Genomic DNA, 12703 nt, shown 5'->3' on the forward strand with positions numbered 1-12703 from the left:
CAAGTATGCATGATTTGATGCAGCCACGGCAACTTCCTCTCATCTTTCTACACCACTCAGCCATTTTTTAAATAAAAAAATCAATGTAACATAATGTCTTGCTCATTGTGCTGTGAAGCTGCAATGACCACAAAGATGGACAACAAACTTATATTTACCATTTCATTCTGTGGCTAGCATAGTTCAACAAACAACTGTAGTAGTTTTACACAAGTATTCAATATTCAATTGTTAAACCCACTAAGAAAGAGCAGAGGCTGGTGCAAGAGTTACCACTCGCTTGAGATGGTATTTTCAATGCTATTTTACACGCAATTCAAATAACTAAATTGAAGAATTTTAAATGCATATTACTACAACTGTTGTATTTTTCAAGTGAAAATAAAATGTGCTGTAAATTGCTCTGATTCAAAATAATAATCACTACAATTACACCAATTGCAGTCAAATAAATTCAAAAGCAGCTCTAAAAATTTTTTTTCATACAGCCATGACACCAATAAGGATGCTTTAGAAACCTTTTTTATTATTTTAAAACAAATTACTGAAAATCTTACAAAGGTATCCTGACATAAAAATATAAAAACATTTGTCAGAAAATTCAGTATTTTAAAATGTTACTCGCAGGTATTTTCAGCAGTATTAATCAAATCAGATTTAATCACTATTCTTAAAGATCAAAAATTTCTAAATGTTGCTGGATTGTGCTGATTCATGGCAGATTTTACATTCAGCAATATGCAAATACATTCAAGGGGAAACTAATCAATAAAAATGTACAAACCCATGTAAAGGTCCACCATCATTCACCACATTTAAGCGGTTAAGTTGCCTCTTCAAATGAACTTTAAAACTTGAATTGATTTTCAAGAACAACATCTAAAAGTTCAGAGAGAAATGCATTCACATTATGATGTTAATTTGTGCTCTTGCCCCTTTTCCTACTTTGCCACCACCCACCCTCATGCACATCTCCCTTCCACAAATACAACATTAAGTTTCCAGAGAATCTGTACAATGGGACCTGATCACAAACTCTCACAGTAATATTTTGGTACATTTCCAACTGACCTTTTGAATTTAGAAGAATGGAGCGTGGGGAGAATCTTATTAAAACCTATGGAATTGTGAAAGGCCCAGATAATGTGGATGTGGGGAGGTGGTTTCCTATATGGGGGAGTGTAGGACCAGATGGCACAACCTCAGAACAGATGGAATTCCCCTTTAGAACAAAGATGATGAGGAACTTCTTTAGCGAAGGGTGGTAAATCTGTGGAATTCACTTCCACAGCTATGGAGTCCAAGTAATTGGGTATATTTAAAGCAGAGATTGATAGACTCTACAGTGCCAAAGTTATGGGGAAAAGGCAGGAGAACAGGGCTGAGGGGGATAATAAATCGACAATATTGAATGGCGGAGCAGACTCAATGGGCCAAATAGCCTACTACTGCCCCTATTTCTAAACACAAATTATTTAATAAATATATTAATGCTTGTAATGAATGGCCAGGGAGAGGCAATATCAGAAACTATAAGAGGATTCTGTAATTATTTGGTAGTAAAAATAACTTAAAACAATTACTAATACATCTGGGGTGCATTATTTGAACGTATTAATTTCTTGGTGCCTTACCATTTCTACATGGTTATTGTACAACTTGATAAGAATGGTGGTCTGATTCATAAGTTTACATATGACAAAAGAACTGGTGGTGTGGATAGCAAAGATTCTCTAAGGGTACACAAGAGTTTCAATGCCATGCTGCAAATGTATGGAATTAGAGAGCACAGACTTGAGGTCAGAGAAAAGGAATTTAAAGGTGAACTGATGGGGACGTTTAGATGCAGAACGATGCAGGATTAAAGCAGGCAAATCGGATAATTTTAGATAGGCATAGTTTTTTGAATATGGTGTGTCCTAAGGGTTCATTTATGTGCTCCACAATGAACCGAGATAAACCATGGCCTCCATTTAAATGGTGTACCTATACAATACTCCACCAGTTAACTTCTGCATTTAATTATTGCGTGAAGTGCTAGAACAGAAATCTCAGTGACTGCACACAAATTTTTGAAAATGGTAAACAAGTAGAGACACAATTTTAGGAACTCGGTTTTGTAATATAGTGCATGTCATGTAAAAGCAAAAAAATTACAATTGAAAATAAAAATGTTGGAAACATTATGCAAGTCAAGAGAAGCAGAAAAGAGTTCCAGGTCAAAGACCCTTCATCAGAACAGGGAAAATGAAAAAAAAACATTCATTTTAAGTTGCTGGGAGGGATGAATAACAAAAGTTGCACAACATCATGAGCCAAATGGTCTATCCAGTGCAGTACTGTTATGTTATGTCCTAACATTGTATTTCCAGTTAATACTATCCAATATTAATACAAAAGCACATTACTCAATTTGTTATGGACGCATAGATTTTAAAAAAATATTACTTACCTGTGTTTGTTCTGGAGGTAAGAGGTCATATATAGCTTCATGCATTTTAGATGTTTGCTTACAGATGTTTCGGAAACAAGTAGAGGGTACTGGTGCTTTCACTTCATACTGGAAACAAGGTAAAAGCAGAAATGCTCACACGAGGAAATCTGCAGATGCTGGAAATTCAAGCAACACACACAAAATGCTGGTGGAACACAGCAGGCCAGGCAGCATCTATAAGGAGAAGCGCTGTCGACGTTTCAGGCCGAGACCCTTCGTCAGGACTAACTGAAAGGAAAGATAATAAGAGATTTGAAAGTAGGAGAGGGAGGGGAAAATGTGAAATGATAGAAGACTGGAGGGGGTGGGATGGAGCTGAGAGCCGGAAAGGTGATTGGCGAAAGGGATTCAGAGCTAGAGAAGGGAAAGAATCATGGGACGGGAGGCCTAGGGAGAAAGAAAGGGGGAGGGGAGCACCAGAGGGAAATGGAGAACAGGCAGAGTGATGGGCAGAAAGAGAGGGAAAAAAAGGAGGGGAGAAAAAACTAAATATGTCAGGGTTGGGGTAAGTATTTATATTTTTACCCCTCTCCTTTTTTTTCTCTCTGCCCATCACTCTGCCTGTTCTCCATCTCCCTCTGGTGCTCCCCTCCCCCTTTCTTTCTCCCTAGGCCTCCTGTCCCATGATCCTTTCCCTTCTCCAGCTCTGTATCCCTTTTGCCAATCACCTTTCTGGCTCTCAGTTTCACCCCACCCCCTCTGGTCTTCTCCTATCATTTCGCATTTTCCCCTCCCCCTTCTACTTTCAAATCTCTTACTATCTTCTTTCAGTTAGTCCTGACGAAGGATCTCAGCCCGAAACATCGACAGTGCTTCTCCCTATAGATGCTGCCTGGCCTGCTGCATTCTACCAGCATTTTGTGTGTGTAGCATAAATGCTTACTAGTTTAACAGTAACTCACTATTACTCAACATAGTATGTCCTTGTAGTCAACGAATTAAGGTAGCTGCATTTTAAAGGCTGGGATCTGAAGGACCTAGAATCAAATGATATTGCAAGTTCATCTTGCAATACATATGCCATTGCCCTCTGTTGTAATTACCACATATACTAACATTCCAGTTACTGCATTAACTTACTCATTCCTAACGTGTTGTCTTTATATTAAATGGTTACGTTATCCTTCCTCACCAATTATCACACAAAATCTTCATACACCAGTTTAAAATTTTCCTTTGCATTGCATCACAAATTGCTGCTAAAATACCACTGTTCATTCCTTCCACAGCAATAAAAAATTAAGTTTCAGGTATCATAAAATTACAGAATGACAGGAAATCATTGACAAATGTGTAGCTCTCTGACAATCCTCAAGTAATCCACACTTCAGCCACTGCACATTATCCTCAAAAATCTCTATTCCTTTTGTAATTTACTTTTTTATTGAAGTTCATCATCAAACAAACATTTCCATAAGGTGTACTTCAGACACTGTACATATATATCACAAATCTCCACAAAGTATTTATCTGAGGTATACACTTATAGAAAAGAGTGGAAAGAAAAAACTAGCAAAAGGAAAGAACTATGTACAAGTAGGGAGTGATCTTTTTTTTTACACCAGATTCATTGATTTGTGAGAATAAAATCAGGCCTATGAGGAATTATGTAGTTAAACCATTTTTCCCAGTATGAATCAAATTGGATAAAATTCTCTTATGTTTGATTGGATTTAATAGCCCATTGACATTAAAAGAAATGAATTTTACCTTGTCCTTAGCCATCTGTATTTATCTGTCAATGTATCATTGTAATTAGAATAAAACTTAATCGATCTACTCCCTGAAAAAATAAGAACCAAGAAACGCAAATAATAACAAAAATGGCAATGAAGGTGTGATTCCAAGGCTGAGGTCTCTAGTAGATGACCCTGGGTTGAGCTAGAGGAAATGTCTAGCTGTGGGGGATAGCACCTCCTACTTGTGAGTTGAGGGCCCCCACTGCAGTATTCATAAGTCAGTGAACAAATCCAGTACACAGAAAAGATTTCCCTGTGTACTCCTATATATATATATATATATACACACACACACACACACATATACATACACACACACACACACACATATATATATATATATATATACATACACACATACACACTCATTTTGGTGGGGAAAAAGGAGTAAGTGAGCAAATAAAGAATAACAACTAAGTAATATAAAATCCACACTATAGTAAGTATTTCTCGAGATAGGTATATCACTGTGTACTTTTGCTTCTGTTTAGCTTCTCAACAATTTTAAAGTTAGCCAAACCTTATGGCTCTTCTGAAGGGGGTGAGGACTGTCTTTGGGAAACTCCCGGTCTCTTCCTGATGTATTTCTCTCGGCCTCCTCCCGTCTCCTGCCTTCTCGATTCTTGCACTATTTCCCAAGTGGAGCGGGATAATTCCTCAGTCAGGCTTTCGCTCGTTTTGGTCACGCCGATGGGTAACTCTCTGGCCTTCATGTCTGTAGTCGCCTCTTCCACTCTCTGGTATAACCACGTCCCATTGTCATAAAACACTCGAAGTTTAGCAGGGTACGGAGTTTGAAATCTAATTTTCTTTGCTTTAGTACTTGCTTTACTTCAGAGTATCCTTTGCGTTTCTGCAGGACCGTGGGGGGGGGGGGGTAATCTTGGTCGAAATATATTAATTTATCGTCGAAAAACACTCTTTTCTTACCCCAGGCCCTTCGTAGAATCTCCGCCTTGGTGCTGTACCGCAGGAATTTAATTATTATTGAGCGTGGCTTTCTATCCTGGGTAGGTTTCGGGACTAACGCGCGGTGGGCTCTTTCGACTTCCAGCTTCATAGCCGAGGGAAGATCCAACGTGTCCCGCAGTAACTTTCCGACAAACTCCATCATAGACGAGCCCTCCGATCCTTCGGGAACGTTGTAGATGCTGATATTTTTCCACCGTGATCTTCCCTCTAAGTCAAGCAGTTTACCTTTTTGTTGATGTAATATTTTTATTGTCTTACTCAGTATCCGTTCCACGTTTTGAATGCGATCTTCCACCTTCTCAATTCGAGTCTCTGCCACTGCTATTTTTTGATTGACATTGGCGAGCTCTGACTTAACATCACGGAGCTGCTGCTTTATTTTTTTCTGGACCTCCATTATTTCTTTCAGGATTTTGAAGGTATTCGCCGCTTCGCCTGAACGAGGCCCAGCGTCCGCCTCGCTAGCACGTGGTCGGGTAGGAGAGCCGCTCGCTGCACTCCTCTCGGACGCAGGCTCCGCAGTGTCGCTTTTTTTATTTCTATTCCTTTTCCCCATTCTTGCCCCTCTTTTCAGTTCAAATATTTTTCGAAAAATATTATATTTGATGGGATAACAGAGCTTAATACGCGTTTTTCTGGAGAAGCTAGTGACTTAAACTGCCATTTTCGACGATAACGTCACTGGAACAAAAAAAAAAATCTCTATTCCAATTGTCCTCGTTCTTTAACAGAAATCTCCTTTTCATCATCCGTTTGTGAGTGAATCTTCTCTTTGCTGTCTTCACTGATTTCTTACCTTTGCTAATTACTTCAGCCTTCTCTTTCATGTAGGATTACATCAAATCAGAAGTCACTCAGCTTCTAATCAAGAACGATCACTAAATAAGACTTTCCAACAATACCCAAATTGAAAGAACTTTCTAAATAGAAAAAATGCTTATTCATTTGTTGATCTCCATCTCATGACATCAAGGATTCGTCCACACAGATGTTGCTCTCTGCATATCTTATCACCATAAGACAAAGGAGCAGAAATAGGCCATTCAGCCCACTGAGTCTGCTCTGCTGTTCCATCATGGCTGATGCTGGATCCCACTCAACTCCATACACCTTCCTTCTCGTCATATCCTTTGATGTCTTGACTGATTGGGAACTATCAATTTTTGCCTTAAATATACGCATGGACGGCCTCCACTGCATTCTGTAGCAGAGCATTCCAGAGATTTACTACTCTCTGGCTAAAATTATTCCTCTTTAGCTCCATTCTATATGGTCACTCCTCAATTTTGAGGTTGTGCCCTCTATTTCTGGATACCCTGCCACAGGAAACATCCTCTCCACATCCACCTTGTCTCGTTCTTTCAACATTCAGTAGGTTTCAATGAAGTCTCCCTTGTGTTCTTCTAAATTCCAGTGAGTACAGGACCAAAGCTGCCAAACACTCCTCATATGTTCACCCCCTCACTCCCAAAACCATCCTCGTGAACCTCTTCTGGACTCTCCCCAATGACAACACATCCTTTCTGCCATATGGAGCCCAAAACTGTTGACAATACTCCAAGTGTAGCCTGACTAGTGTCTTATAAAGCCTCAGCATTATCTGCTTGCTTTTATATTCTATTCCCCTTGATACTAAGGTGGGAGGTGTTGTGGATAGTGAGGTGGGTTTTCAAAGCTTGCAGGGAGATTTGTGCCGGTTAGAAGAATGGGCTGAACGTTGGCAGATGGAGTTTAATGCTGAGAAGTGTGAGGTTCTACATTTTGGCAGGAATAATCCAAATAGAACATACAGGGTAAATGGTAGGGCATTGAGGAATGCAGTGGAACAGAGAGATCTAGGAATAACAGTGCATAGTTCCCTGAAGGTGGAGTTTCATGTAGATAGGGTGGTGAAGAAGGCTTTTGGAACGCTGGCCTTTATAAATCAGAGCATTGAGCACAGAAGTTGGGATGTAATGTTAAAATTGTACAAGGCATTGGTAAGGCCAAATTTGGAATATTGTGTACCGTTCTGGTCACCGAATTATAGGAAAGATATCAATAAATTAGAGAGAGTACAGAGACGATTTACTAGGATGTTACCTGGGTTTCAGCACCTAAGTTACAGAGAAAGGTTGAACAAGTTAGGTCTCTATTCATTGGATTGTAGAAGGTTGAGGGGGGATTTGATCGAGGTATTTCAAATTTTGAGAGGGATAGATAGAGTTGACATGAATAGGCTGTTTCCATTGAGAGTAGGGGAGATTCAAACAAGAGGACATGATTTGAGAGTTAGGGGGCAAAAGTTTAAGGGAAACACAAGGGGGTATTTCTTTACTCAGAGAGTGATAGCTGTGTGGAATGAGCTTCCTGTAGAAGTAGTAGAGGCCAGTTCAGTTGTGTCATTTAAGGTAAAATTGGATAGGTATATGGACAGGAAAGGAGTGGAGGGTTATGGGCTGAGTGCGGGTAGGTGGGACTAGGTGAGATTAAGAGTTCGGTACGGACTAGGAGGGCCGAGATGGCCTGTTTCCGTGCTGTGATTGTTATATGGTTATAAATAAATGCCAACATTGCATTTGCCTTCTTTAGATAGATAGATAGATAGATAGATAGATAGATACTTTATTCATCCCCATGGGGAAATTCAACTTTTTTTTCCAATGTCCCATACACTTGTTGTAGCAAAACTAATTACATACAATACTTAACTCAGTAAAAAATATGATATGCATCTAAATCACTATCTCAAAAAGCATTAATAATAGCTTTTAAAAAGTTCTTAAGTCCTGGCGGTAGAATTGTAAAGCCTAATGGCATTGGGGAGTATTGACCTCTTCATCCTGTCTGAGGAGCATTGCATACCACAGACTCAGCCTGTACATTAACCTGATGTGAGTCTTGCATGAGGACTCTCAAGTCCCTGTGCACATCTGATATTTGAACCTTCTCCCCAATTAGATAATAGTCTGTACAATTGTTCCTTTTACCAAAATACATTACCATACATTTCCCAACAATGTATTCCATCTGCCATTTTTTGCCCATTCATCCATTTTGCCTAAGTCCTGCTACAATTCCTTAGCATTACCTACCCCTCCACTTACCTTTGTATTATTCGTAAACTTTGCCACAAAGCTATCAATTCCATTATCTAAATCATTCACAAAGAATGTCAAAAGCAGCCATCCCAATACTGACATCCGAGGAACACCACTAGTCATCGGCAGCCAACCAGAAAAGAACCCTTGTATTCCCACTCGCTGCCTCCTGCCTGTCAGCCATTCTGCTACCATGCCAGTATCTTTCCTGTAATGCCATAGGATTTTATCTTGTTAAGCAGCCCCATGTGTGGCACATTATCAAACGCCTTCTGAAAATCCAAATAAATGATATCCACTAATAAATGATATCATTGTCCATCCTGCTTGTTACTTCCTAGAAGAACTCTTAACAGATTCGTCAGGCAAGATTTCCCTTTACAGAAACCATGCTGACTTTGACTTATTTTATCATTCATCTCCAAGTACCTTGAAATCTCATCCTTAATAACAGACTCCAACACTTTCCCAACCACTGAAGTGAGGCTAACTGGCCTATACTTCCCTTTCTTTTGCCTTCTTCCCTTCTGAAAGAGTGGGGTGACATTTGCAATCTTCCAGTTCTCTGGGATTATGCCAGAATCACGTGATTCTTGAAGGATCATGACCAATGCATCTGTTATCTCAGGACTCTGGGATGTAGTCCATTTGGCCCAGGTGAATTCTCCACCTTACAATCTTTCAGTTTGCCTGGCATTTTTTCCCTTTGTACTAGCAATGACACTCACTCCTGCATCCTGACACTCATGGACCTCTGGCACAGTGCTAGTGTCTTCCACACTAAAGACAAACAGATGCAAAGTACCCATTAAGTTCATCTGCCATTTCTTTGTTCCCTATTACCACCCCACCAGCATCATTTTCCAGTGGTCTAATACCAACTCTCACCTCCCTTTTACTCTTTATATAACTGAAAAAATACTTTTGGTGTCCTGCTTTATACTATTGGCTAGTCTGCCTTCTTTTCCCTTCTTAGAGTTTTTAGTTGCCTTTTGTTGGATTTTAGAAGCTTTCCGAACATCCAACTTCCCACTCTCTTTTGCTATATGCCCTTTCCTTGACTTTTATGCAGTCCTTAACTTCCTTTGCCAGCCACGGTTGCCTAACCTTGCCATATGAGAACTCCTTCCTCTGTGTGACATATCTATCCTGTGCTGTGTGAACTGTTCCCAGAAACTTCAGCCACCTCTGCTTTGCCATCATCCTCGCCAGTATTCCCCTACAATCCACTTGAAGAAGCTCTCTCGTGCCTCTGTAATTCCCTTTATTCCACTGCAATATTGATACATCTGACATACTTCTCCCTCTCAAATTGCAGTATGAATTCAATCATATTATGATCACTGTCTCCTAAGGTTTCCTTTACATTAAGCTCCCAAATAAGATCTGGGTTATTACACAACAGCCAATCTACGATAGCCTTTCCCCGAGTAGGCTCAAGCACAAGCTCCTCTAAAAAGCCACCTCATAGGCATTCAACAAATTTCCTCTCTTGCTACCCAACACCAACCTGATTGTCCCAATCCCCTTGCATATTGAAGTCCTCCATTACAATTGCGTCATTACCCATATTACATGCCTTTTCCAGCTCCCTTTGCAATCTTAACCTTGCATCTTAGCTACTATTTGGAGGCCTATATACGATTGCCATAAAGTGTTTTTTTTAATCCTTGCAATTTCCTAACTCCACCCACAAAGATACAACATTCTCTGACCCTATATCACCTCTTTCTATCTCTTACAAGCAGAGCCACTCCACCCGCTATGCCTCATACCTGTCCTTACAATACAAAAGTATATCCTTTGATCTTAAGCTCCCAACCACGTCCTTCTTTCAGCCATGACTCAGTGATGCCCGCAATGTCATTCCGACTGATCTCTGATTGCACCACAAGTTCATCCACTTTGTTCCAAATGCCATGTGCATTTAAATGCCGCACCTTCAGACCTGCATTCTTCACCCTTTTGAATTTTGCCTCTGTGGTGCTATTTAACTCTTTGCTCTGTCTGCATTTGTACCCAATCATTGGCTTGTCCTTCCTTACATTCATGTTACATCCATCCTCTATTAGTAAACCTGCTGGCTCATCCTCAGCTCTATCATACTGGTTCCCATTCTCCTGCCATATTAGTTTAAACCACTCCCAACAGCTCCAGTAAATCTACCTGCAAGAATATTGGTTCCCCTCAGATTCAAGTGCAACCTGTCCCTTTTGTATAGGGCCCACCTACCCCAGAGGAGGTCCCAATTATTGTGCATCTTCTGCACAAAAGTTCAATGGTAAAAATCTCAAAATTATTTCCAAATATCATACTATGGAGGGAAGGAGTGTGGGGCCAGATAATCTGCAGAACGGGAGATCACGAACTGAGTTGAAGATAGTTCCTTGTGGACTTTACGTGCCCACTTTAAAAAGTGACAGGGACCTGTTGGGACTTGTCTGTGGAGTGGGAGGTTTAAGCAGAGTGGCCACTGTATGGGGTGGACAGTGTTAGAATGGTCAGGCTTTGAGTCAACAGGCTTGGGCGAGAACAGGCGCAGGCTAGAACTCAAGTTTGAGAAGTCAATTGACAATAGGTGCAGAAGTAGACCATTCGGCCCTTCGAGCCTGCACCGCCATTTTGAGATCATGGCTGATCAATTCCTATCAATACCCGGTTCCTGACTTGTCCCCATATCCCTTGATTCCCCTATCCATAAGATACCTATCTAGCTCCTTCTTGAAAGCATCCAGAGAACTGGCCTCCACTACTTTCCGAGGCAGTGCATTCCAGACCCCCACAACTCTCTGGGAGAAGAAGTTTTTCCTTAACTCTGTACTAAATGACCTACCCCTTATTCTAAAACCATGCCCTCTGGTACTGGACTCTCCCAGCATCTGGAACATATTTCCTGCCTCTATCTTGTCCAATCCCTTAATAATCTTATATGTTTCAATCAGATCCCCTCTCAATCCCCTTAATTCCAGCGTGTACAAGCCCAGTCTCTCTAACCTCTCTGCGTAAGACAGTCCGGACATCCCAGGAATTAACCTCGTGAATCTACGCTGCACTTCCTCTACAGCCAGGATGTCCTTCCTTAACCCTGGAGACCAAAACTGTACACAATACTCCAGGTGCGGTCTCACCAGGGCTCTGTACAAATGCAAGAGGATTTCCTTGCTCTTGTACTCAATTCCCTTTGTAATAAAGACCAACATTCCATTAGCCTTCTTCACTGCCTGCTGCACTTGTTCATTCACCTTCAGTGACTGATGAACAAGGACTCCTAGATCTCTGTATTTCTCCCTTACCTAACTCTACACCGTTCAGATAATAATCTGCCTTCCTGTTCTTACTCCCAAAGTGGATAACCTCACACTTATTCACATTAAACGCCATCTGCCAAGTATCTGCCCACTCACCCAGCCTATCCGAGTCACCCTGAATTCTCCTAACACTGGGTCACACTGCCACCCAGCTTATTATCATCAGAGGTATAGTGACTGTAGGCAAGATGATAGAATGTTCCTCATGTGGGATTTCAGGGTATCTAATGGCTTCCCCTGTTGATTATGTCTGCAGGAAGTGCACCCAACTTCAGCTCTTGACTGACATGGTCAAGGAGCTGGAGCTGTATGTACTCAGGACCATTTGGAAAGCTAAAAACCTCATAGGTAAAGGCTTTACTGAGGTGGTCACATCGAGTGCAGGTTCCAAATAGTAGATGGGTGACCACCGGGAAAAGTAAGGGTAGTAAGCATTCTATGCAGGGTTCCTCTGTGGCCAATCCCCTCAGCAGTAAGTATACACCCTTTTGCATACTGCTGGGTTGGATGACCTATAAGGGCACAGCAGGAGCAGCCAGGACAGTGGTATCGTGGCTAGTTCTGAGGCTGAGCAGGGAAAGGTAAAGTCAGGCAGAGCAATTGTGATAGGAGACTCCATAGTTAGGGAGATGGACAGAAGACACCGTGGCCACAAAAGAGAAGGCAGGATGATGTGAAACCTCCCAGGTGCTAGGATCTAGGATGTTTCAGAGGGGTGCAGAAGATTTTCACCCCTCTGGGAGGGCAAGCAGCCAAAGGTCATGGTGCAATGACACAGGTAGAAAGGAGGAAGAAGTCCTGCGCAGCGAGTATGAAGAGTTAGGGAAAAGGCTGAAGGGCAGGATCTCTAAGGTAGTAATCTCTGGATTACTCCCAGTACCACACGAGTCAGGTCAGTAATAGCATGATAGCACAGATGAATGAGTGGCTGAGGAAGTGATGCTGGGGCAGGGATTCAATTTCTGGATCTGTGGAATCTCTTCTGGGGGAGTTATGAACCCAAGGGGGACCAATATCCTTGCAGGCAGGTTTGCTAGAGCTGTTGGGGATGGTTTAAACTAATTTGGCAGGCAGATATGTGCTGGAGTGATCGGGCTGAGGATGGGCAGT

General features: G+C 41.4%; 1 protein-coding gene across 6 annotated transcripts in view; it reads right to left on the reverse strand.

Moving 5' to 3' along the window:
• vps54 (VPS54 subunit of GARP complex) overlaps nucleotides 1-12703 on the reverse strand; it is a 99031-nt gene that overhangs the window by 1342 nt on the left and 84986 nt on the right. For 5 of the 6 annotated variants that reach the window (XM_073051208.1, XM_073051209.1, XM_073051205.1 and 2 more), the window contains 2 exons: nucleotides 2453-2560; nucleotides 785-879 (listed from right to left, as the gene is read on the reverse strand). In XM_073051208.1, the coding sequence (XP_072907309.1) occupies nucleotides 785-879; nucleotides 2453-2560 (203 nt within the window). The other variant, XM_073051210.1, reaches the window with a different exon arrangement.

This window comes from Hemitrygon akajei, chromosome 7 (genome assembly GCF_048418815.1).
Source record: "Hemitrygon akajei chromosome 7, sHemAka1.3, whole genome shotgun sequence".
In the NCBI taxonomy this organism is placed as follows: domain Eukaryota; kingdom Metazoa; phylum Chordata; class Chondrichthyes; order Myliobatiformes; family Dasyatidae; genus Hemitrygon; species Hemitrygon akajei.